A 27,905-nucleotide genomic window follows, 5' to 3' on the forward strand; every position below is an offset into this window, starting at 1 on the left:
ACAGAAAATAATTCCCCAGACCAACCTTTCTGCCATTTCCAAAATGGTGACTCTCTGATGTGTTTTATCCATCGTATTGATAATTTATTTTCATATTGTTTGTGTTTCAGGTTTTCAGTTGAATTTATAAACATGAGCGAAGCAGGCGGCAGCAGAGGGTCTTCACCTCCTGAGTGTTGCGAACTCCAAAATCTGAAGACTTTTTCAACAAAGAAAAATGTGTCATATGCCAAACTAATTTGAAAGAAAAGCTAACATCAACTGCGGCTGGACAGAACAGAGTTTGAGATGCTGCAGGAATACGGCAAGACAAAGTTCACAAAAGTTTGAAACTGATGGGTGAAGAGGCTCAAATATTTTATCATTGTAAAAACAAGTCCCATACAATGGAAAAAAAGGCTGGAAAAAAATTGTCAAAAAATAGCAGAAACCAGTGAATCACAACAAGAATCCGAGTCTCCTGAGAAAGCAACGGCCACCAAACCCAATGCCTTTCCACTTAGATCGACGGCGACCCCTCGTCCAGCTCCAGCACCTGATCAGAAAGCAGAGGATCTCCAATGTGTTATCTGTGGTTTAGCCAGAACAAGGGCAAAAGGGATTAACGAAAGAGCAAAGTACAGAGCATGTGAGCCTCAAAGGGCAAACATGTTTTTATCTGCAGCTAGTTTCTTCCAAGATGAACTTTTCAGCCGAATAGCTGATCTAAACAGGAAGGTGAATGTATCTGCATTGGATTTGTATGTCCACCCGAACTGCGAGTGTGCATACATTAAAAAATATGAATGTACAATGAGTTCCCAGGAGCAACGTAACTGCCAGCCTTTAGTTAAGTTTGCACTCTTTGAAAAAGCAAATTAAGTTTTAAAGACACTAGAGTGCTGGCTATGAGTTCGCACTCAGTGAGATCAGAGAAATAATGGTCAACCTCGACGAAACTGTATTGATCCATAACAATGAAATTAAGATTTCTCTGGTCTGAATGTACAATGACAGAATTTGTTTTCGTCAGTCTAACAAAAAGAATGAGCCACTTATGGTGTTCTCAGCTGATTTGACTCCTGATGTTCTTGCTGCCAAAATAGGATCACAGGATGCAGTAAATTCAGCAGAAATAATTTTAAGAAATGTCCTGACAGATGTAAATTCTGGACTTAATGACAAATTTCACGATGCCCCAGAGACCCGCACCTCATGGGAGTTAACAAGAGTGCCTGATGTTGTCTTAACATTTTTTACATCAATGTTTAATATCAGAAAAGCAAAACTTTTACAAACTGAAGTTCTTACGTTTGGAACAGAAGCCGACAATATTGATGAAGGCTTTGAAGATATAAGCGAAGAAGTGGAAGACAATCCCATGAACCAACAGGCTTACGCTGCGCAAAAGTACTCTCTTTTCCAAATTAAGTTTTATGAATTACATCAAAGCAAAAAGAAAACTCCGCTACACATGATGACTGCCCACGCAATCCGAGACAAGTGTAAAAGTATTGAGCTGATGACTTCAATGAACAGGATTGGTGTATCAACAAGTTATAACAACATAACACAGAGCAGGATCTTGATAGCAGCTCATGCTGTAAAATCTTGTGAATCCAACCGCACACCACTTCCAAGTCACTAACCAAGAAATGATTTACAATTGCTGCTCTTGATAATTTTGATTTTGAAGACAGCTCTTCTCTGTCTGGAACATCTAGCACGCATGATACTGCCATGGTGCTTCTTCAACACTGTACCAATGAAGTAGCTGCTGGAAAACAAGCTGTGTCAGCTGAAGGCATAAACAAACGAAGCTGCAACCTTATCACCCAAGTGCCTTGTATAAAATCACTACAAGCCATCAACACGTCCCATTCTACCCGAAAGTTTCAAAGTGGCTGAGGACATGGATCTTCTACCTGATGCTGTTATCCGCAAAGCTGATTTAACTGAATTTATCATATTACTTATTTGGTGCGGTTTGAAGGATCAAGAAAAGCCAGTTCCTTCGTCGGCTGTAATTCGTGCTCTGATCTCCCAGAATACTGTCCCACTGAAGAAGGTTGGATTTCTACCACTAATACCATCTCCGTTCACAAACTACGCAACAGTTAACACAGCTCTAAAAAAGTCTCCAAAATGTGCAAGCTCAGCTTGAAGACCAGCCTCTCCTGCCAATCTTCTGCGATTAAGATGTTTCCGTATCGTAACTGACATTTTTCTGAGCAATCCAGTAAAATTTGATGATCTTTATCCAATGATGAGCGTTTTCACATGACAAAAGTTGCATTCCAGTGTGCAGGAAGTTATCTCAGTGGATGTGGAATAGGCGATGCACTTATTGTGGCAAAAATCTTTGGAAGCAAAACTGTCCAATCAGTATCAGCAGAACTCATGATATCTGAGGCTATAGAAACATTGCGTTGGAATGCTTTCTGGAACAAGAATGACCAGTTAGGTTGTGCATCTCTTATCTCAGAAGAGAACAAGGCACAGGGTACACTCCATTCAAAAGGCATAATGCAAAGCCAGACACTGTTCAATACACTCAGCTCAAAATCAGATATCCTGAAAACCAAGTCCGTAGAGTTTGTCAAAGAATGTGAAGAAAAATCAGAATTATGCAAGTACTGGGGAAATGTTTCATACATGATAGCTCTAGTGAAAAACTTAGTACATGCTGATCAGGAAGTTGATTGGGGGCTGCATGTGAAGGCTGCGGATTGACTGATTACTGTGTTTCGCGAATCCAATTTCATAAACGACCTGGCATATGGGTCCTAGTATTTGGAAAAAACATACCTCTACAGAAAATTCATCCAAAGACATTTTGTGGTGAAAAATAGAGGGGGAGGGTTCAATGCTTTGATAGAAATATGAAACTGGAAAAGACAATCCAGAGATCACAGAGAAGCTCCAAGTGATTTTTTGTCCAGACACATAAAAGTGAATATGCTGCTCAATGGTGGCTAGTTCACCATGAAGTTCTTTCTAGTTGCAATGTTTTCAGAGAGATGACAAATTCAAAATCAATGGACCATTGTGAAACTGTTCTTCACCATGAACTTGTGGGAAAAAGAGAGGAACATTTTCCTAAACATGTTGACAGCCTTCTTCATTTCATGCAGCAGCAAGAAAACCCCTTGGAAATAACTGAGCCTGTGCGATTACACATCTTTGTGACCAAACAGTATGTGGATGACGATATAAAGATACGTCTACTAGATGTCCTGGAACATGGATCGAAACTATACGACCTTCATGTTGTGCCACATGTTGATTCGGCTGTTTGAAATGGTTCCAATCGAGTCACTGCACTGTCAAATGACACAGATGTTACTATTGTGCTACTTAGATTTGTTCCAATGTTCATAAGTCAAGGATTGTCAGAGTTATGGATACGTTAGGGAAGAGGAGAGAAAAGACACTTGATCCTGCTTCATATTCTGTACAAGAAACGTGACCCAGAGACTCCCAGTGTTCTTATCAAGCACATATTCTTATGGGGGGATCACACCTTGAGCACACTTAGAACAAAGCATAGAGTTTTAACTGCTGAACCTGTGAAGTTTCTGAAAGGATTTGCTGAGACAGAAGAAGAATGTGACTTTGAAGACATAGGAAAATACCTTGTGCATGTGTGGAAAATGAGTACGGACTGTCACACATTTGACGATCTTCGGAACAGTGAGTTCAGGAAATAAGGGCCAGATGTATCAAGCCTTCTTGCATTCGCAAACGGTGCAAATGCCCGTTTGCGAATGCAAAAATGCCTTTCAGTATTTATGAAAGGCATTCGCAACGCAAATTTAAATTTAAATTTAAGGAATCAGAAGATGTGTAAATGTTTTGGATCATGCATATGTAGCGAAAGATCTTTGTGTATTTGGTCAGGAGGATATTGATGGGGTGCTAAAACCTACGAAATTTCTAACGCCTCTACCCACAGAACCTACACCAGTGGTCTCCAAACTTTTTAATGCTGTGCTTCCCCCCCTCAGAATTTTTCACAGTTGTTTTTATAAAGATGGCAATGTTTAATATGTCCAGACCTATTTAAACATTGCAGTTAAGTACTGTTACCTTTTTAAAATGCAATAACATGCTTCTGCTTAAAAAAAGGCATGTTATCTGTATGATGCTTCTTTTGGCCAGTGTCTGACGCCCCCCCTAGGATCACTTGAGGCCCCCCCTAAGGTTGCCCGCCCCCCAGTTTGAAGACCTCTGATCTTCAGATACATGTACTTGCAAAACCTGTGCTACAAAAAGATCTCCCTGTTGATGTGCTCTCCTCAAATGTTCAGCATTCGGCAAATGCACCACGAGCAATTGCGGAAACAAATAAATAAATTGAACTATGAAAATGTGTCTAAAACAGGAACAATAGTTTTTTTGTTTTCATATTCAGATCCTAAACATTGTTTGGTGCATACATAAAAAGACTAAAAACCATTATTACTGGCTTCATTTCTATGTATGTCTCTTCTTCCTCTATTATTGCTGGCACTTTGGACAATGGCGGAAGGGCTGCTCGGAGGAGTTGTTTTCTGTCCCCATAAGGCTCCTTGACTCCCAAAACCTATGTTTTGACACCAAAATGAAGTATACAGGTCTCATGGTTCCTGAAATATTACATCACCGCAACAGATCTGCCATTTTTAACAATGTCATCCTGAAAAATTCAGCCAAGATCAGCAATGTCTACCCACGCTAAATTACTTCTCGAATGATCCAAAAACAAATCAAAAATGAAAATCTCTGGACAACAATATTTTTCTGGAGGAATATCGGAGACCAGGATTAAAAAGAAAGTTCATCCACCTCAGCACCTTTGTGGAAAGTTTAGGGCAGAGATATTAACCGGGAGTCAAGAAAAAGGAGGGGGCACCAAAACATAGATTTCCCAGCCTAATTCCCAGAGGAAATTTTGCTCTTCAAAACAGAAAAACTGCTGAACGGCATTAGACCAATTTTTCTAAAAACCTAGAACCTTACCTAGAAAGAGTGCTTTTTGTGAAATCGTGTAAATCCATTCAGCCACTTTAAAAAAAATCAAGTTTAAAGAGGGGTTCAGGTTGTGTTTGAAGGGGTGGACAAGGCAGGCATATCTGGACAGCTGGCGCCACAGGAGTCCTGTGGTACCGAAAAGTAAATAATTAGGCTCCTCCTTATTGTCCGAGGGAGCTTTTTCTCCTGTTTACCTTTTCAGTACCACAGGAACATTCCTGCAGTGCAGAGTGGTCTGGCTGCAACACATAAAATGTGGTGGCCACCATCATAGAACTTGGGTTCTTGGTTCCCATGACCTGAATTTTACAAAACAATACTTGTTAGGGGGAAAGTTAGGAACACCCTGACCCCAGACCCAGGTTCCTCCCAAGCACCACTAAGGGCCTAAATTACATTTTTGTTTCTTGAAGTACCAGGATTACCATGATACTTGTGCAGGACCCAGCATGGCCCTCCTGCAAGGTACCATGGTACTGGTGTGGAAGCTGCAATTCAAGCTTCACCGCCATGGTACATCAGTACCCTGCAAGCTTCCAGGGAAACCTGACGGGTATTGCTGTGCCACGAGGGTGAAGCTTGAGGAGCAGGTACCATGGGAGTACAACAAAAAAAGTAAAAAAGAAAACTAAAAAACTAAATGTGGGTTGGGTGTCTAAGGTGGTTTGAGCGCTGGGCCTGGCAGAAAGCAAGGCCCTGTGGCCAACTCCCCGTTGCTCACGGATGAAGGCCATGGACAGGGGCGTGGTTGGGCATAGACCCTTGTGCACCCGATTCCCAGAGCACAGGAGCTGGCTGAATATGATGAAACGAAAACAGGAATACACTAAAGAATGCAAAGGTTGTAGTGACCTCATAATTACATGCTAATAAGATCTTGCCTAACATTTAAAAAAATAATCAAATTCACTGAAATAAGAAAATCTAATGTTTAAAAAAACTGACCTAGGGGGCGTGGCCAACATGGCGACCGGAGCAGCAGCGTAAACTGCAGCTCCACGCCTGGCCCACTATAAACATCCTGATTACATCACCTATCATCTTCCTCGCGATAGGCGCCGTCCACACAGCCGCCCAGGACCATCATCCGGTGCAGCGACCCTTCACGAGGCACTGGATCGCCTTGCATGCCGCAAAGGAACTTGTGGCCTGCTGAGCCGACGTCCGTGGCTGCTGCTGGTGAGCGTGCTGCGGCCGGCTTCACCGTGCTGCGGCCGGCTTCACCCCCGGCCTTCTAGCGCTCGGCGCTGAGCTGGGAGGCCTGCGGGGGGCTTAGACGCGCCATGGGTCGGATGGACCCGCACCCCAGAGATCACGCTACTACAAAGCGCTCGAGTACGGCCCCCCCGAGGCTGTGATAATATCGTATTGCTGAACCCGGTGGGGTGCCCAGCGCTGAGGGTTATGTCGGACTTCGGCAGCGCTGGGGCCCTCCAGCCCATGGCGCTCCCTTCCCGGCTGGGCACCGTCTCTCCTTTTTTGGGCCGGTAAGCTCCTGTGATGGTTGTTGAGGCCCCCGTGGTGCTGGAATATTATGCCTGATTCGAGCAGGGCCTGTACAGGCTGAGTCCCCCCAAGACTCGACAAGTGGCCTGCGTGCTGTTGTGACAAGGCCACCAACGCGCCTACACCGACCAGATCAACCAATTTGGGGACCCCCGGCTGGGCCCCAAGCGCCTGCACTAGGCTGCAGTGGGCTGCACACCCTTCGGCGACACGGACCGCGTCACGGTGTGGCGGCAGACCGCTATCCCCCCCTTTGGAGCCTGCCCACGTGTAGCGAACAGCAGTGGAATTGGGGCGTGGGAGACATCACTGGCTTCACTGACTGGTTAGGGATTTAGAGTCGCCCCAGGCCTGTGGCGTCTTGCTCATTGCTGACCTGCTTCTACCCATACGACCCACGGCATTCACGGCATGCTGAAGCTCTGTGCTGGTGCGCCCACTGCCTGCACAGAGCACTCCTCACATCCTGGACACATTGTCGCCCTGGCACCGGGTTCGTCACCACAGTGTGTCACAGCACTGGGCACACGACATATCTGGCACCAGATTGTGATCTGAAGATAAGGTGAGAACATGTTACAGCGCTAAAATACAACGCCAATCACCGGGACTCAAATAGCATGCCTCACTAGCACTAATATCTACACCTGGCACTGGAAAGGCAATGTGGTAACCCCACCCTCTACAAGTCATTAATCGCCTAATCGTACTTATACTACTAGTGGCCCCCAGCGCTGCGGACACCAAATGGGTCAACTGAAAACCCCACGTGTACCCCCGGGTAATATGGATACCAGCACCCCCCCCCCCCCCCCCCCGAAGGCTCAATCTGCCACGCAACTAGCTCTGCAGAACCTGGAACTAACTTTGCAAACACATACAACACAGTTTGAAAAGATTTTGCAAGCTATCCTTGACACTAAGGCCCTCATTCTGACCTTGGCGGTCTTTTCACGAGACCGCCGAGTTACCGCCGCGGTGAAGACCGCCGACCGCGGCGGTATGCCGCTGTGCGCATTCCGACCGCTGGGAGCGTTCCGCCGGGAAACCGCCAGCAGCCACACTGGCGGTCGGCGGAAAAGTGGAGACTGGTCAACCTCCACCGCCACGCCAGCAGAACACCGCCCACAGAATTACGACCCACATATCTGTGTGGCGGTGTTCTGTTGGCGGTCACCTCCCCATGGCTCCCGTCGCCTCCCGGAGGACCAACGCACAAGGTAAGTTGACCGTCCGTGAGGGGAGGGGGAGGGGGGGTGTTGTGTGATGTGGGCGTGCATGGGGGTGTGCGTGTGAGTGTGTAGAGGGGGTGTGTGAGTGCGTGTATGTGGGCGGGGGTGCTGCTGTGTCTATGGGTAATGTGTGCTGTTCGGCAGGTGCGCATGTCTGCATGTATGTGTGCGGGTATGTGTCCCCGTTGTGTATGTGTGTGTAGGGGGTGTGTATATGTGCATGTTGGGGGTGTGTGCATGTCGGGGTGCATGTATGTGCATGTCGGGGTGGGGGTGGGGAGGGGGTTCGTACCACCTCTGGGGGGTGGCAGGGGGGTGGAGGGTGTGGGGGGAGGACTCGGGTGGGTAGTGGGGGGTGGGGGAGACCCCTATCAGTGCCAGGGAAGGAATTCCCTGGCCCCGATAGTGCTTACCGCCATGGTTCGCATGGCGGTTCCCGACCGCAAGAAACCGCGGCGGTAGGCAGGGTCATGATACCGTTGGCGGTCTTGGGACGACCGCCGGGCCGGAGTGTGCAAACTCCAGCCCGGCGGTCATGACCGCCGTGGCGGTCGGAGTGGGGAAGTGGCGGTCGATCGCGGCGGTGACCGCCGCGGTCAGAATGCCATTTTTCTGACCGCCGGTCTGTTCGCGGTCCGACCGCCGCCTCTCCGCCAACCGCCAAGGTCAGAATGAGGGCCTAAGTCCACCCTGGAAGCCAAAATTGCCTCAGTGGCAGAAGAAGTCAACGTATTGCATGCAGACCAACATGCGTTGCCTGACAGGGTGAAGGAATTGGAAAAAGACCACGTATCCCTCCCTTTGAATGTGAAAAACCTCCAAGTGCAGGTGACTCATTTAACAACCGAAATCGAAGACTTAAAGCGTAGGGCTGAGGACGCAGAGGGAAGATCACGATGTAACAACATCTGACTAGTTGGGTTCCCTGAGCGCGCTGAGGGCCCTTGCACGGAACTCTTTGTAGAACAATGGCTCACGGACACAATTCTCAAAGATAATATCCCGAAGTTTTTTTCAATCGAGCGCACCTACAGAGTCCCAGGCAGGGCCCGTCTGCTGGGGGCGCAACTTGCCCGCTGATAGCAAGACTCCTGAACTATCGCGACAGAGACCTTATCCTACAACTATTCCGTAAGTCAGGGCCCATACGATTCGAAAATGCCGAGATCACAGCTTATCCAGACTACACAGCGAAGGTGCAAAAGAAACGTAGCTCCTTCTACCGGGTCAAGGAACGCCTTCGTGAACACAACATCAAATACGCACTGCTATCCCCGGCCAGAATACGTGTGCAAGATGACACACGTACACTCTTCTTCACTACACCAGAAGATGCTTGGACCTGGCTGCACGCTAAGGGCCTGGCCGACCCAATGGTCACCAATAACCCTATGGAACAATGGTCCTCTCCCAAAACTAGACGCAGGCAACGTAAAAAACACAGTGTCAAACCGATACTCAAACAGTCTTGTACTGAACGTTCTCTCCTCCTGCAGGCTACGTCTCGCTTTGTCAACACTTCACCGACAACCCTGTCGACTCAAACCGAAGGGGAACCAGACCACGAAGTAAACTCAGATTCGGCGGATTCTGATCGAGGCCCTACTCTCACGCACGGCAGACGACATTTGTTAAACAACTAAGAACTAATCTCCCGAGTACTTGGGGCTGTGTTCATTCTATTATGCTACGGCCTGCTCTGTTCAGTTGTCTGGGGTCTGTGAGGCGGAACCACGAGTCCCTTAATACAACACTCTAGTCAATCTTGGTCCTGGGCGGGGAGTCCCACAACAAGTGCAACATGGGCCAGGCAACTTAATGACTTTGAACCAATGTTCGCCAGCGCCCTCCGCTCCATATGGACTGTTCCTTCACGCTGGCAACTGCCGGAATTTTTTCTTACCTTGCCACAACCTCAGTTGAAGTTATATATAGTTATTGTTTACTTTTTCATTCATTGGTTTTATCCCACGATGTTCAGCAGGGACTACGTTCATATCAGACCAGGTCATATTTGCCACCCCAACAAAACCATGCCTACCAATAAAAGAGGCACAAACTGGCTAACCCCAGAGGGTAATGGGCACATCACCACTACAAGAGGGAGGGGTGACACACATCACCTTCGCCTAGCCAAACCTAAAAAACCTCCATGACCTTACAAACTCAACAATATATCCCAAAATATAAAATACTCACATGGAATATTAGAGGCATGGCAGCACCGCGTAAGAGGCATCGGATTTACACATTTCTCAGGAGACACCAGGTACACATAGCCCTATTGCAAGAGACACACCTATCTCAATCCACACTGGAAAGCACACGGTCAAAATGGAAAGGGCAACTATACGGTACCACTTCTTCAACATTTGCTCGTGGGGTGGCGATCTGGATCACCCCAGGGGTACCATTTGCCATGTCTCGTATGCAAAGCGATCCAAACGGTAGATACGTGATATTAAAAGGCGACCTAGATGGCTCCCCCCTAGCACTGATAGTGCTATATGCCCCGAATACAAATCAACGTGACTTTTTGAGTACACTTACCACTGGCAAACTTAGTGACCCTACGGTGGATTGCATATGGGGAGGGGACTTTAACTGTGTCTTAAACACTCAAATAGACCGCTTGCTTCCCCCTCTCGACACTGCTCCATCTAACCGTGCATCTCTAGATCTGTCAAAGTGGGTCTCCAACAATGGCTTAAGGGACGTTTGGAGGTTAGGACACCCTACTAACCGCGAATATTCCTTCTATTCCACTGTACGCAGATTGTATACCAGAATAGACATGCTCTTTACATCCATATCCGTAACTCCAAAAGTAAACGCATCCGAGTATCTAGCCCGCTCTATCTCCGATCATAACCCGCTTTACACAACTTTAGATTGGGGCCGCACCCACACTCGCATACCAACTTGGAGGCTACAGACAGAAGCCCTCACTGACCCTCCCTTTCATGCGGAATTATCCAAGTGCCTATCTGACTATTTCTCCCTGAACAAAAACACATCATCATCTTGTGCTACTGAATGGGATGCCCACAAAGTTGTAATACGTGGATATTGCCTTGCAGCCACAGTGGGGGTTAGGAAGTCACTCACCAAAGAACTGCTGGCACTAGAGACCAAGCTCCGCAAAGATGAGGTAGAAGCCTTCCGGAATGAATCTACATTAGCTACACTCAACTCGCTCAGAGCTGACTACAGGGAGGCAGACTCTAGGTTAAGCAAACATGATTAGAGACACTACATGACGAAACAACATGCTGCGGGAGATAGGTCAGGCAGACAATAGCATGGTTGATTCGCCACCCAACACAATCCTCCCCCATAGGCGCGATACGTTTGAATTCAGTTAACATCAACAACACCCAGGTGGAAATAAATTATGCCTTCTTTGCACACTATTGTGCTTTATATACACCTCCTCCCCCTCCAACCGAACAGCAATTAGCTGAAATTCTGTCGGCGGTTCCCCAAAATCAACACATAGTCAACAATACAGATACTATAGATGGTCCCATTACTATAGAAGAACTTCGCCTAGCCATATCACAAATGGCTCACAGTAACACCCCAGGATCAGATGGCTTGCCGGTAGAGTATTTTGGCTCCCATGCTGCTCTCCTCTTACAACCACTATTAGAGGTATTCAATGAAGCACAAAATAAGTTACAACTCCCTGATTCCATGCGCGAAGCCCTGATAGTCGTGCTCCCAAAACCGGGGCGGGACCCCCTAGACGTGAAATCATATAGACCACTTTCCCTATGAAACACAGACTGTAAATTATTAGGGAAAATTTTGGCAAATAGATTACTTCCCTTCCTACCAAATTTGATACACTCCGACCAGCCGGGATTCATCCCGGGAAGGAGCATCTTTTTAAATATTAGAAGACTAATCCACATAATGCAGCACGTTACGGAGGCAGAAGCAGAGGCCCTTTCCCTAGACATAGAAAAAGCGTTCGATACGCTGAGCTGGGACTTCCTCATGCGCACGCTTAAAGCGTTGGGCTTTGGACACGGGCTTTCACCAGCTGGATCAAAATGCTGTACTCCAAACCTATAGCCCGTGTCAAAACGGGTCAATTTATATCTGAAGCATTTCCTATAGGCAGAGGCACTAGCAATAGCCATGGAACCATTAGCAATCAAACTACGTGGCAACGTGCGCATTTGGAGCATATCAGAATTTAACTTATATCACATTATATCCTTATATGCAGATGATGCCCTAATTTACCTGCGCAACCACACCACTTCCATGGCAGGGGTAATGTCACTACTGGACTCATTCGCACTAGCCTCCAGATTGCGCATAAACTGGTCAAAGTCAAGCATCTTACCACTCACTCCTGTGACAAGCAAATCTCACCTAGCATTGCTGCAATATCAATTACCATGGTCACACACAACTTTCAAATACCTGGGCATACAAATGTATCACTCCATAGCCGACCTAAAAGAGGGCAATCTCGACAGAGTGCTGAGATCCACCCGCGGTGCTCACTCCCCTTATCCCCTATGGGTCAGGTAGCTGTAGCCAAAATGCTCATCCTACCCAGATTTCTATACTACTTTACAGCCCTCCCGTTAGCCCTACCTCGTTTGTTCTTCCATAAGCTACACTCGCTATTGACGGACCTGCTCTGGGGTAGGGGCAGACGCAGAGTGGCACTATCTATAACACAATACCCACAGGAAGCGGGAGGATTGGGCATGCCAAACTTCAAACTATACAATGCTGCAGCGCAGTTGCTCTGGCTTACTACATGGCTTCGTGTGCATCCATCCCCAGAAAGTAAAGCGCTGCGCGCATACACTGCACCACAAACGATCCTAACTTCACTGCTGACTGGCCCTCACTGCCGCCGTTAAAATCCATTCTGCTAGAAGCTGCGAGATTTTGTTGGCGCAGATACATTCAAGGCAAGTCCCCCTTACCTCCTTACTCCCCTCTATTGCCGCTGACTCAATTACCGGGGGCCCAAGCTCTCTCACTACACCATGATACGCGAGTCATACGTACATTAAACGTGGGGGATTACTACTCAAGTTCTACAGTGCACACCTTCGAAGAACTTGTAGCTGCAGGGATTATGCATTCAGGAGCCTTCTTGACATACAGTGCTACCAAAAGTCTAATTATTAATCTATGTGGCCCCGGCAATAAGGAACCACGTGAGTCTCATCTGCTCACAGCAATTCTTACTATAGGAGAAGCAAAAAGCATCATAACCAAATTATACAAAGGGCTACTAACAGAGGCCTGCCTGGAACTGACACGTGCAAAAGCCGATGGGACGCCGTTCTCTCGATGCCATTATCTCAAAAAGCCTGGGACGCAGCCCTCACACTGGTCAAGACAGTATCCCGCAACGCCAGACCACGGTACACCCAATTTAATTATATCCACCACTCATATTTATCTCCTGCTCGCATTCAAAGGATATATCCAAACACAAGCCCAGTGTGCCCTAGATGAGCCACTCCAGCGGCTGACTTATCATATGGTCTGGAGCTGCCACTCAATTAATACGGCTTGGCAACAAATCACTAACATCACAGCAGACATCGCAAACCATACTCTGACTCCCACACCTGAATCCTGCTTACTCGGCATACGCCACCGAGCTAAGGATAGCAAACTCCTCCACAGATTTATAGACTTAGAATTCGCAGTCTTGAAACGCCTGATTGCCCGCGTGCTCCCCCGCATACCGCCTGGCTTCGCGACCTGCTTAGTCGCTCGCAAGCTGAGACGCAGACACTACGCCAATAACAACAGAAGGGCCTGATACAGGGCGGTGCCGAAATCTGGGACAATTATGTGGTGAGCATAGAAGCCAGAGAGGATACACACCCTCCCTGAGATACTCAGCACCCTGGAATTACCTCATTGTTTAATATTTATATTTGGCATCCCCTCCCCTGTCTCTTAATTATTCAGGCCTGACACCTTTGTGTCCTATCTCAGCACAGCAACGTAGTGCCTAAAGGTGCCTGTCCCCTTGTCCGCGACCCCACGAACTGAGATCGTGACTCGCTCACTACGCCTTGGTCGCTGGACGTCCCTTTGTTCCCCCAAGCCCCGTCAACGGCTCCACAGCTTATGTACACACATAGGTGATGTGACCCCCCTTCCCCCCACCCCTCCGATTGGTCCATACCTACTCTCGAAATTGGTACGCGCATGTTGGTATTCAGACGTGACCCTAACCACCAGTTACACAGTTTTAAGTTATATTTCGACAACACAATGCAATAGCACCGTACTAGAGTATAAAAGTATGTAGACGGATTGTAAAATCTTTAATAGTGTATTGTATTGATGTTTATGCACAATGTTTAATAAACAGATTTAAAAAATAAAATACAAAAACTGACCTAAACTCAATAGGTATATTTTACTGACCTAACATTTGCTTTTCTGCCATGCACTGCTTACGACCTTAATTATTACATCACCCATGTTGTGCTAAATTACCTCATTGATGACATCACTAAACATTTCTGATGACATAACTGATGACATTGTGAGATAATCCAATAAAGTTTATGGAGTTTAAGTAATTCAACACATGAAATGTGTGGCCACTTTTCCATTGACCTTAATGGGATGACCCTTTAAAAGAATGTGTCAATAACACTGTATTACAACAACTTAACATGAGCACGTGCCCACATCTCTGCTGGTGGGTAATCTATCATTAACAGAAGCTTTGGGCTTTATTGCAGATTGCTTTGCAATAGGCTTTAAGCCACAATCTATTTTGAAACCAGCTCTGCAACCCACATCAGGTGCACTCAGCTTTTTCCTTGTTTAACATGGAGTACTGTTTGCACCCCCAAATTATATTTATTTAAAAATGGTACACATATCACTTTCAACATGCACCAGATACTACTAAATCGAGTAATTCACCTTTGTTATTGGATTCTGTACAAACAGGAAAAGCATTTAATACAGATCACCCGAGCTGAGGCTAAAACAAAGGCGTCCTCGGCAGAGCGGATTTGTGGCCAGATGTTGTCTGAGAGTTGTTCACTAACATTTATATCCACTCTGGGTGTGTGAAGGATGTTTAATTTCTTATGTGGGAATGCAATTTGATGAAGGTGAACTGTCCCATCAGATTATGAAGCATCCTAGGGGAACTCGAATCACTGCCTGCAAGGGAGGGATTATATCATATTCAGTGTGAAACAGCCTCTCTAAATGGGGTTATAGAGAGTCAGCAGTGAAGACCTGACGAACATCCTCTGCTGTACAATGACGCGCGACGCATGTTAGTGAACAAGTCGGCGTAGGCGAAAGGGCTGGGCCTGGGCAGGTGATTACGTGGCTCTGGGAGAGGTCCTAGTTGCCTTTTTAGGGTGGAAGACACAGTTCAGCGAGTGAAAGAGGTGAATCAGTTGTTTGCTTCCGGTGTAATGGAGGAAACATTCCTTCATGTTTGCCCCCTCTGGCTACCTCTGGTGACCAGCCCTGGCATAAAAAGAGGGTGTCTGATATATAAAATATGTGAGGTCATAAGCAGTGCATGGCGGGGCGCACGTTATAGTTAGCTCTGCTAACCATAACTGGTGAATTTCTGTGTTTTTTAAAACGTTATTTTGCCACTGAAATTTTCACCTATGTCACTTTAACCTTTGTTTTGTTTCTGTGAATTTTTAAAGTTTTTTTTAATGTGATTTAAGACACAATTACAATTCCTAACTATGATTTCACTTTAACTATTGTTGTTTTCAGTGAATTTCTAGGGTTTAATATATAACTATACATAAAGCCAATCCCCGAGGGTTAGCCACAGGGCCTGGTGACCTGTGGTCAGTCCCTGCAGCCAACCCCTTGCAGGAAAGCAAGCCCACACCATGCATGTTTGCCACGTCTCTGCCGGTGGAGGTTGGGGTTGCATGCACCCTGTTCACAAGTCACTGTTGACCACAGGACCCCATCCCCTGGGGTCAAAAACATTTCTATTAGAGGAGGGGCGCAGTGCCAAAATGTCCTTGGGGCCACGGGAACTAATCTCCTGGGGTCATAAACTAATTATAGGGGAGTGAGTGTGCATGGCCTTCCTCCCTGAGCCTTAAGAGGCCACAGAGAATGCATCCACTATGGCCGCAGCAGCACGGGGAAGGAAACAGAAGTCTGTTCCCACCAGGAGGGAGCATGTTTAAATCTCGTGCTGGCTGAGAGCAGACATGCCTTTCCTGCTTGCACTGCTGCAGGACGGGAAGATGTGTTTGCTCCCACCCAGATGGAGATTTAAAAAATGCTCCTGCAAGGAGGGAGGAAACATGTTTCCCTACTAGTGCGGGCAGAGAAACTACTTTGTCCCACTGATGGGCTCCCCAGGGCAGAGTAATAGAGGTGATCATGAGGGATGGGGTCCCGGGGCCTTTAGAGGTTGAGGGAGGGAGCCCGTCTCTCTAAAAATAAGTTTGGTCCTGAGCGATGGGGTCCTGCAGCCTTTTAAGGCCCTTTTCTCTGCTTTCTATCTCGGGGGCAGGGAAGGCTGCGCACCCCGTCCCCTTAATTACTGTATTGGGCCCAAGGAAATGGGGTTCCCAGTAGGCCATCATCGGCGGAGGGAAACCGCCTGAACCCTCTCATAAATTAAGGCTGAGGGAATGGGACCACCAGGCACCCAATAGAGGCCCTACTCATGGTCTCCCCAAATATTTATTTGAAAAAACTGGCGGGCTGCCACTTCCTTTTTGTGTGTTTTGCCCTAATTCTGCAGGACTATGTGCCCGAGTCCTGTAATAGCTACCAGAACATTAAATATTTTTACACCTTAATGTCAAAAACTACTGGATGGATTTACACTAAATCATGAAACGTGGGATCTGCAGAGCAAGCTGTAGCCTCCCGCCAAATCTGGCGTAACTCCAATCAGCAGCGTCTGCTGCAGCCCGGCCTAAAGAAGCCTGTGGAAAATGCACGGGATTTCACGCTTTGGGACCTCCTCTTTTTCTCGGTTGCCACTTGACTGATTATTTTGAAAGTTTCCAGCAAGGAGCTGAGGTGGATAAACGTTGTTTTGGAAAGATTCATCCAACTGCGTCAAAGTTATTAACAATCCAGTAAGCGCTCTTGTCTATGGAAAAGGAGATCTAACTAAATACCCAGTGGCGACCCCTACTAGCTTGTATGTGAACATCTCTCAGTCGTAAAAGGTACTGGTTAACACAGTTCCATAGTCTGCAAAAGTGGGGTTCAGCAAAAAGGCAAATATAATCTGGGATGACCCTGCAGAATGGGCAAATTTCCAACAGTCCTAAACTTCCAAACTCTGTTTACAATGTAGGCATTGTGTTAGATCATACATTATCACTGAAAACCCTAATAAATCATGTCTCTGAAGTCGGTTTCTGGCATCTGAAAGCTTTATGGGCACCGTTCCCTTATGTTGAGCCAGTTTGTCACATTACCAACATCACTGACATGTTTCAATCTAAGTCTCACATTGTTAACACTGTTTATCTTGCTGCTTTGGAAGCTGAGATTAACTGATTACATCTGGTCCTAGTTGCAGCTGCTAGCTTAATTAGTCCACACATATTGCACCTGTAGGAGCTCAGCTGGTGAGACTTCAGCTCCAGCACAAAGCCATGTCCATTGTACACAGCCAGCTACTAAAGCTCTGCAGAACTCCTAGCTGAGAAATGTTCTATTCCAGTTCCCTCTAGTAGTCTCCACTCTCCCAGGCCCGCCTTCCAGCCACGGCTACAGAGCATCCTTGGAGGTTTGGCACCATCATCTTTTGTGTCGCAGCAGCAGAGACCTGGAATTCTCTCTTGTCTGCTCTTCGCTCCGATTCAAATCTCATCTCCTAAGAAATGTCTAAAACCTATCTTCTACCTTTCCTCAAATCAGGGGTGACTATGATTCATGGGCCTTCCAGTGCCAGAACGCTCCAGTAACTGAGCACTCTACAACTTCTCTCCGCAGGCCATTGTGGACTCAGGAGTCCACTCTAAGGACAAGTCTTTAACCTCCTGGTCACAGGCTCAAATCCTGGTGGGTCCCCTCAGCCTTTCATCCTTCTCAGCTCAACAAAAGAAGTACCATTGAGTTGGGTAACAAACTTCTGATTTTCAGCACCACAGTGATGCAAAAGGTCACATTATGTTAGGTCCATGATTCCGGATGCCTCCCAGGATGCCCGGATTATTACAGATTGAGAAGAGACATGCTTGCACCAGCTGCACCAGGTGTTATGGAAGGTCCTTGAGAAGGACAGAGGACCAGAGACGATGCTGAGCTACTGTTGCCTTATACTGAAGCTGCTGTAAGAGATTCCATCACTGAGGTGGTCAGAGCGATGTGTAAACGGATGCCAGAGGGCAGCTCTTCGGGCTCAGATGTGCAGAGTACTTCTGCAAAGCGTTCCTTGTAAAATCTGGGTGCAACCATGTTTCACTCAATGAATTGCAGCACCCAAGGCCCATATTTATGGCCAATGGGTTAGGGCAGCGCGGCAGGCCATCTTGCTGCCCTCGCCAATGTGAAGGGCAGGAATGCACCATATCTATGATATACAGTGCATTCCTGTCCTTCCCCCCCGTGCTGGTGCACAATTCGATGCCTCACGCCAATGCAGGCACCCTTGGATGAGGCGTGAGGTTGTGGTGCTACCCTAGGTGTATGTCATTCAGTAAATCTGGGGCAGCGTCAAAACCCAGTGGAGAGGATGTGGCGTAACAACCCGAGCTGGGGGAACCAGGCTAGAGTATTGGTGTCGGCTCAACATCCTGTGATTGTGGGCAACTCACAATCTCCCCAGTGAATACAATTCAGCGCCTTGAGACCTTCACAGGTGATTTGCTGCGCTTTACAAGTCCTGGATTTATGGAATGCCTCCCTGACGCAGTGTAAGGCAATGCAGCGATTTGCGCTGCCTTACTCCATATCTATGAGGCCATGAAAAGCCACGCAAAGTGGCCCTGTGTGGTCTCATAGATGTGGTTGAGAGGCGTGTGCTGCCGGAGTGTCAAAAAAGTGACGTTCCGGCTGTGCAAGCCTGTCCTAAATATGCCCTCAAATATGCAAAGGGGGGGGCACAGTATAGCACCATATCTACAAAGATTGTATTGTACTAAAACATTTATATAGCGCCTACTACCCCTAGGTTGTCCCACTGCTGGTGTCATCCCTGCGTTGGCACACAAGGGCAGCCTCGCATGACTTCTGCGGACCATGGTGCAAGGGGGGGTGTGCACTGTCTAGCACAGGGTTTGCACCAGAGACAAACCATTCCGCACACATTCCTATCCACAGACAAACTCAAAGTCTTGGTGCACCGGATGTATGCAGCGCACCACAGTCCACATGCAACAGCACGCTGTTGTGAAAGAAGGGCATACTAGGCGCTGGCTTCAAGTAGCCATTCACTTCTGATGCAAAGATGCTCTGCAGACCATGGTAAGATGGACCTGGGTGTCTGCGAGGCTCTGCCCCAGTAGTGCCCCCGTGACAAAAAGCAGTTTTAGTGTCATTAAATGTGCACTTTTCAAGTAAATCTGGGCCTGTGTGTCTGCCTGAAAAAACATTTTCAAGAGGAAATTGTGGTTTTTGAAAGAGCAACAGAAGGATTTCACTTCCTCCAAATGTGATATTTTTTTACCATTTTCGCCTTTAATGCGGTGACTGGTCCCGCTGCATCGCCAGAAAGACTTTGCCGTTGTATTAGGTATAAGGATGGCCCGTGTGGGCCCCAGGCAGCAGGACACACTCCAGATTTACAGCATATGTCCTATGTCAACATGCGTCATGTACATCAATTGTATGTGAATATAACTTAGTTGATATCCTGAAAACCTGCCATGGTCCCATCATGAAAATCAAAATGCAGTGGTTCCTTCAGAAATAGCGTTGGGATACTATATAGATTAATTGCAAATATATACACTGAATAGTCAATATTGAATCACTGTTATAGCAGCATTGTGTAAATATAAGCATAGCTGCTCGCTGCTGCACAGGACGGCGCAGGGGTAGTAATAGGTGACAGGTTGCGCACCGTGATAAAAAAAAATGCTTACTGAAAAGCAGCTATTTGTCCCAAATCACAGAGTCAGATTAGGGTCAGGATTGACAACTATATACTTTGTTAATGCAGTCAGCTCATGTATACATCAACGTTTCGATCCCTATAGGATGATTCCGAAGCTGGGTCTTCATCAGGACAGATAGGGCCACCTCTCACCATCACTTCCAGCAAGGAACTGAACCCATCTGACTTCAGCTGGTAATGTGGCAGTAGTTCAAGTGCATTGGTGGTGCTCTGCCCAGACGCCCCCTGATCAGTGGCTCAGTGACCCTGTGGTGGACACCGCTGTCCTACAACACATCTCTTAGAGAAGATCTGAGCGGGACCTACCTGGGTAGCAGTGGCCAGGCTGGGGCACATCCTCCTGCAGTCAATCACTGGTGCTCCTGTGCCAGCAGGGGTTTCCTGTGAATGGAAGGCACAGAACAGAAGTTACAACTCAAGGGAGGAACAATCAAACAAGAGATACAGCAAGTCCCAAGTAAAGAAAAAGAGCACAGGAACCAGGTCATGTCAGGCAAAGATCTGCTCTTTACCAAGGGGATGTTGCAACCAAACGATCCAAACACACCACATGTGGAAAACCTAAAGTTATAGCAGTTAAAAAGAAATTAATTGAAATCTAGTACAAACTCTAGAGCTGGTTTGTATCTTTGCACCATGTATTTATGATATCTATAAAAATTTCTGTTGAACATCTGAAAGCGCCTAAACCTTCTCTCTGTATTTGCTAACAGTGGGAAGGATGTGAAGGGAGTATTTTTTATGGTGTTATGGTTTTTATGTCTCTTGCTAAAAATTCCAGCTTTGGGAAACCTAGATAGGTCACATGCCCTCAACATTTTAATTTATTTAATAGTGTTGTTTCCATACCCTCTTCCAACTGGTGGATGTTTCCCAGGCGGGTGTAAGTGGCAGAGCATTGGTAGGGGCATAACAAAGACCCCCGCAGCCCATACGGTGTGGGGGCAATCCTTTAGAGGGCCCTCTGCTCTTCAGAGGGCCAACTACTGTTCTGAGAGGCCCCCAACCCTTCAGGTGATTCCCATTCAGCCTAAACCCTATGAATATTTGTGAGATATTGGAGACTCAGGGAACCCATATTACATTCCGCAGGGGGCCCCATCATTTAACCTTACCCCACTGTATACTGGCAGTATCAGTGTCCAGACTAGGCCGGTTACCAGGTCGATCAGCCTTAGCTTCACCGCTGAGCCATCTCATTATCACTCTGTATAGAATGCCAGGGCACCCAGAGATGCTGCAGCATGCCGGAGGTGCACCAGACGCAAGCCCGTCTGTACCCCTCTGCTCCCATCTACATACTGACATGCCCAGGAGCAGCCATCTCATTATCACCCTGCATGCTATGGATTCCAGGGCACTGAGGTGCTGTGGCACTCCGGAGGTGCACCAAAGGCAAGCCCGTCAGTGCCCCTCTGCTCCCATCTATATACTGACATGCCCAGGAGCAGCCATCTCATTATCACTCTGTATAAAATGGATGCCAGGGCACCCACAGGTGCTGCGGTGCCCCACTGGTGCACCAAAAGGCAAGCCCGCCTGAGCCCCTCTGCTCCCCTTCGCACCCAACACGCCCAGGAGCAGCCGCTTCATCAGGCCTGCATCCAGCATTTAATGTCACTTATAGACCTCTAAAATATATTAACTTATTTTATCAGACATTTACATTCTTATCCATTTTAGTATATCTGCACCAGGGAATTTGCATTTTGCAGATTATTACAATGATGCAAAACAAGATTAGTGGCCCCGCGGTATTACTTACTGTGAGGTCACATCACATAGAAAGTAGAGGGGGCTCATGTCTTCCCTTTTTCCTATGGCTCCAAAAGTCCTAGGCCATCCCTGCTGTGAAGTATTTGAAATAGGACCTGGACACAAAGCTGCCCCTACACTAGATCTTGCTTTTTGGGTCTCCGGAGGGTGTTGAGGATGTGGAATCGAGAGAGCTGAAAGCGAGACAATCTTTGTATGAATTACAGTTTGATTTGGGATCGCCTATGACCAGGGTCCAAAGGAGCATGTGACCAAATGAATGATGAAAAAGGATAAAAGTTAAGAAGAGAAAAGTTAGGGTGAGACAAGTTAACAAGAGACAAGGTAAGGTGAGACAAGTTAACAAGAGACAAGTTAAAAAGAGACAAGTTCAGAAGAGACAAGCTGAGAGAATTTAAGAAGAGACAAGCTAGGGTGAGACACGTTAACAAGAGACAAGTTAAGAAGAGACAAGCTAGGGTGAGACACGTTAACAAGAGACAAGGTAAGGTAAGACAAGTTAAGAGGAGGAGACAAGTTAAGAGGAGGAGACAAGTTAAGAGGAGACAAGTTGAGAGAAGACAAGTTGAGAGAAGACAAGTTGAGAGAAGACAAGTTGAGAGAAGACAAGTTGAGAGAAAACAAGTTGAGAGAAAACAAGCTAAAAGGAGACAAGCTGAGAGAAAACAAGCTAAAAGGAGACAAGCTAAGAGGAGACAAGTTAAGAGGAGACAAGTTAAGAGGAGACAAGTTAAGAGGAGACAAGTTAAGAGGAGACAAGTTAAGAGGAGACAAGTTAAGAGGAGACAAGTTAAGAGGAGACAAGTTAAGAGGAGACAAGTTAAGAGGAGACAAGTTAAGAGGAGACATGTTAAGAGGAGACATGTTAAGAGGAGACATGTTAAGAGGAGACATGTTAAGAGGAGACATGTTAAGAGGAGACATGTTAAGAGGAGACATGTTAAGAGGAGACATGTTAAGAGGAGACATGTTAAGAGGAGACATGTTAAGAGGAGACATGTTAAGAGGAGACATGTTAAGAGGAGACATGTTAAGAGGAGACATGTTAAGAGGAGACATGTTAAGAGGAGACATGTTAAGAGGAGACATGTTAAGAGGGGACAAGTTAAGAGGAGACAAGTTAAGAGGAGACAAGTTAAGAGGAGACAAGTTAAGAGGAGACAAGTTAAGAGGAGACAAGTTAAGAGGAGACAAGTTAAGAGGAGACAAGTTAAGAGGAGACAAGTTAAGAGGAGACAAGTTAAGAGGAGACAAGTTAAGAGGAGACAAGTTAAGAGGAGACAAGTTAAGAGGAGACAAGTTAAGAAGAGACATGTTAAGAGGAGACATGTTAAGAGGAGACATGTTAAGAGGAGACATGTTAAGAGGAGACAAGTTAAGAGGGGACAAGTTAAGAGGGGACAAGTTAAGAGGGGACAAGTTAAGAGGGGACAAGTTAAGAGGGGACAAGTTAAGAGGGGACAAGTTAAGAGGGGACAAGTTAAGAGGGGACAAGTTAAGAGGGGACAAGTTAAGAGGGGACAAGTTAAGAGGAAACAAGTTAAGAGGAAACAAGTTAAGAGGAAACAAGTTAAGAGGAAACAAGTTAAGAGGATAAACGTTGAGTATAAATGTTGAGGAGAACAGTTAAGGTGATACCGGTTAAGAGGAAAGAGGATACAAGATAAGAGGAGACAAGATAAGGAGAGAAGTCAAGACAAGTTAAGAAGAGACAATATAAGGTGAGACAAGTTAAGAAGAGAAAAGTTAGGGTGAGACAAGTTAACAAGAGACAAGTTAGGGTGAGACAAGTTAACAAGAGACAAGGTAATGTGAGACAAGTTAAGAAGAGACAATTTAAGAAGACATGTTAAGATGAGACAAGATGAGAGAAGTTAAGAAGAGAAACGTTAGGGTGAGACAAGTTAACAAGAGACAAGGTAATGTGAGACAAGTTAAGAAGAGACAATTTAAGAAGACATGTTAAGATGAGACAAGATGAGAGAAGTTAAGAAGAGAAACGTTAGGGTGAGACAAGTTAACAAGAGACAAGTTAAGATAAGACAAGATAGCACAAGTTAAGAAAAGAATTTAAGAAGAGACAAGTTAGGGTGAGACGTTAACAATAGACAAGGTAAGGTGAGAAAAGTTAAGAAGAGAGAAGTCAAGAAGAGAAGTCAAGAAGAGACAAGTTAAGAGGAGACAAGTTAAGAAGTGGCAAAGTAAGGTGAGACAATATAAGATGTGATAATATATGGTGTGACAGGTTAGGGTGAGACAAGTTAAAAAGATAAGTTAAGAAGACACAAGTTAAGATGAGACAGGACGAGACAAGAGGATAAAAGTTAAGATGACAAAGGTGCAGATAAGAGATTACGATCAGGCAGACTACTGAGGTATTTGTATTTAATCAGAGGTGGTAAAACACTGGCGGCCTGGCCTGGAGGCTGGGGGGCACACTACGAGGAAGTTTGCCACCTCTGGAAGCATTGGAGACCCCCTCCTTGGCCATGTTCTACAACCTACTCGTGTATGTGATGTCTCTGGTGTGGCATGATCAAAACATCTCCTGACACACACACTGTGGTGTTATCAGAACATGTCCTTACACTCAGAATGGCAAGATCAGAACATGTCCTGACAGCGTGGCGTGATCAGAGCATGTCCCGAAACAGTGTGGCGTGATGAAAACATATCTTAACACACGGTGTGGTGTGATCAAAACATGGCCCTGCACACAGAATGGCATGATTAGAACATGTCCTGACAGTGTGATGTGATCAGAACATGTCTCGACACAGTTTGCCGTGATCAAAACATCTCCTGACACACACTGTGGCATTATCATAACATGCCCTGACACAGTGTGGTGTCATCAGAACATGTCCTAACACATACTGGTGTGATGGAAACATGTCCTGACACACAGTGTGGCATGATGAAAACACCCTTACACACACTGGTGTGATCAGATCATGTCCTGGCACACATTGTGGCATTATCCGAACATGTCCTGACAGTGTTGCATGATCAGAACATCTCCTGACACACACTGTGGCATGATCAGAATATGTCCTGTCAGTGTGGCATGATCAGAAAATGTCCTGACAAAATGTGGCGTGATCAGAGCATGTCTTGAGACACAGTGTTGCACGATCAAAACATGTCCTGACACACTGTGGTATGATGAAACATGTCCTGACACAGCGTGGCATGATCAGAACATCTCCTGACACACTGTGGCGTGATCAGAAAATGTCCAGACAGTGTGGCATGATCAAAACATGACCTGAATACAGTGTGGTGTGATCAGAACATGTCTTGACACGGTGTGGTGTAAACATGTCCTTACACACACTGGGGCATGATGAGAACATGTCCTGACACACACACTGTAGCATGATCAGAACATGTTCTGACACACAGTGTGGTGTTATCAGAACATGTCCTGACAATGTGGTGTGATCAAAACATGTCCTCACACACAGTGTGGCATGATCAAAACATGAACTGAATACTGTGTGGCGTGATCAAAATGTCCTCGCACACAGTGTGGTGTGATCAGAACATGTCCTCACACACAGTGTGGTGTGATCAGATAATGTCCTGACAGTGTTATCAGAACATGTCCTACCTGTGTGGCATGACCATAACGTGTCCTGACAGTGTGGCATGACCATGGCGTGTCCTGACAGTGTGGTGTGATCAGAACATGTCCTGACAGTGTGGTGTGATCAGAACATGTCCTGACCCAGTGTGGCTTGTTGAAAACATGTCCTTACACACACTGGGCGTGATCAGACATGTCTTGACACACACAGTGTGACATGATCAGAACATGTCCTCACACAGTGTGGCATGATCAAAACATGCCCTGACACACAGTGTGGCATGATCAAAACATGCCCTGACACACAGTGTGGCATGATCAAAACATGCCCTGACACACAGTGTGGCATGATCAAAACGTCCTCACACAGTGTGACATGATCAAAATATGTCCTCATACACAGTGTGGCATGATCAAAACATGACCTGAATACAGAGTGTTGTGATCAAAACATCCTCACACATGCAACGTGGCGTGATCAGAACATGTCTTGACACAGTGTGGCATGATCAGAAAATGTGCTGACAGTGTGGCATGATTAGGACATGTCCTGACAGTGTGGCATGATTAGAACAAGTCCTGACAGTATGGCATGGCCAAAACATGTCCTGACAGTGTGGCATGGCCGTAACATTTCCTGACAGTGTGGCGTGATCAAAACATGTCCTGATAGTGTCCTCAACATGTCTTGACACAGTGTGGTGTGATCAGAATACGTCTTTACCCAGTGTGGCATGTTGGAAACATGTCCTTACATCCACTGTGGCGTGATCAGAACATGTCCTGACTCGCACTGTGGCATGTTTATAAAATGTTCTGACACAATGTGGCATAATCAGAACATGGTCTGACAGTGTGGCATGATCAAAACATGCCCTGACACACTGTGGCGTGATGAAAACATGTTTTGACAGTGTGGCATGATCAGAACATGTCCTGACACACAGTGTGGTGTGATGAAAACATGTCCTTATCTACACTCTTGTGTGATCAGAACATGTCTTGACACAGTGTGGCACGACCAAAACATGTCCTGATGCACTGTGGCCTGATGAAAACATGTCCTGACAGTGTGGCATGATCGGAACATGTCCTGACACAAACTGTGCTGTGATCAAACATGTCCTGACATTGTGGTGTGATCAGAACATGTCCTGACACACAGTGTGGCATGATCAGAATATATCCTGTCACACAGTGTGGCATGATCAGAACATGTCCTGCTAGTGTGGCATGATTAAAACATGTCCTTACACAGTGTGGAGTGATGGAAACAAGGCCTGAATACAGTGTGGCATAATCAAAATGTCCTCACACACAGTGTGGCATGATCAGAACATGTCCTCACACATACAATGTGGCATGATCAGACAATGTCCTTACACAGTGTGATCAGAACATGTCCTGACAGTGTGGCATGACCATAACATGTCCTGACACAGTGTGGCGTGATCAGAACATTTCTTGACAGCGTGGTGTGATCAAAACATTTCTTGACAGTGTGGTGTGATCAGAACATGTCCTGACACAGTGTGGTATGATTAGAACATGTCCTGACACAGTGTGGCATGATCAGAACATGTCCTGACAGTGTGGTGTGAACAAAACATGTCCTGATAGTTTGGTGTGATGAGAACATGTCATGACAGTGTGGCATGATCAAAACATGTCTTGACACACTGTGGTGTGATCAGAATATGTCTTGGCCCAGTGTGGTGTGTTGGAAACATGTTCTTACACGCACTGTGGTGTGATCAGAACATGTCCTGACACACACTGTGGCATGATCAGAACATGTCCTGACACACAGTGTGGCATGATCATACCATGTCCTGACACAATGTGGCATAATCAGAACATGGCTTGACAGTGTGGCATGATCAAAGCATGTCCTAACACACTGTGGCGTGATGCAAACATGTCCTGACACACAGTGTGGCATGATGAGAACATGTCCTGACACACAGTGTGATGTGATGAAAACATGTCCTTATCCACACTGTGGTGAGATCAGAACATGTCTTGACACAGTGTGGCATGACCAGAACATGTCTTGACACAGTGTGGCATGACCAAAACATGTCTTGACACAGTGTGGCATGACCAAAACATGTCTTGACACAGTGTGGCATGACCAAAACATGTCCTGGCACACTGTGGCATCATAGAAACATGTCCTGACAGTGTGGCATGATCAGAACATGTCCTGACACAAACTATGGCGTGATCAAACAAGTCCTGACAGTGTGGCTTTATCAGAATATGTCCTAACACTCACAGTGTGGCATGATCAGAAAATGTCCTGACACAGTGTGGCATGATCAAAACATGTCCTTACACAGTGTGGTGTGATCAAAACATGTCCTCACACACAGTGTGGCATGATTAGAACATGTTGTGACGCACAGTGTGGCGTGATCAAATCATATCCTGACACAGCGTGGCATGAACAAAATGTGTCCTGACACAATGTGGTGTGATCAAAACGTCCACACACAGTGTGGCGTGATCAAAACATGTCCTCATGCACAATGTGGCATTACCAAAACATGTACTGACACAGTGTGGCTTGATCAGAACATGTCCTTTTACAGTGTGGCATGATCAGATCATGTCCTGACACACACCGTGGCATGGTCAGGACTTGTCCCAGCACAGTGTGGTGTGATCAGAACATGTCCTCACACACAATGTGGCGTGATCAGAACATGTC

General features: G+C 46.3%; 1 protein-coding gene across 2 annotated transcripts in view; it reads right to left on the reverse strand.

Moving 5' to 3' along the window:
• STAB1 (stabilin 1) overlaps positions 1–27,905 on the reverse strand; it is an 829,863-nt gene that overhangs the window by 786,976 nt on the left and 14,982 nt on the right. For both annotated transcript variants that reach the window (XM_069206091.1, XM_069206090.1), the window contains exon 2: positions 20,134–20,208. In XM_069206091.1, coding sequence (XP_069062192.1) covers positions 20,134–20,208 — 75 coding nt within the window. The remainder of the gene's footprint in view (positions 1–20,133; positions 20,209–27,905) is intronic.

Source organism: Pleurodeles waltl, chromosome 9 (assembly GCF_031143425.1).
Source record: "Pleurodeles waltl isolate 20211129_DDA chromosome 9, aPleWal1.hap1.20221129, whole genome shotgun sequence".
In the NCBI taxonomy this organism is placed as follows: domain Eukaryota; kingdom Metazoa; phylum Chordata; class Amphibia; order Caudata; family Salamandridae; genus Pleurodeles; species Pleurodeles waltl.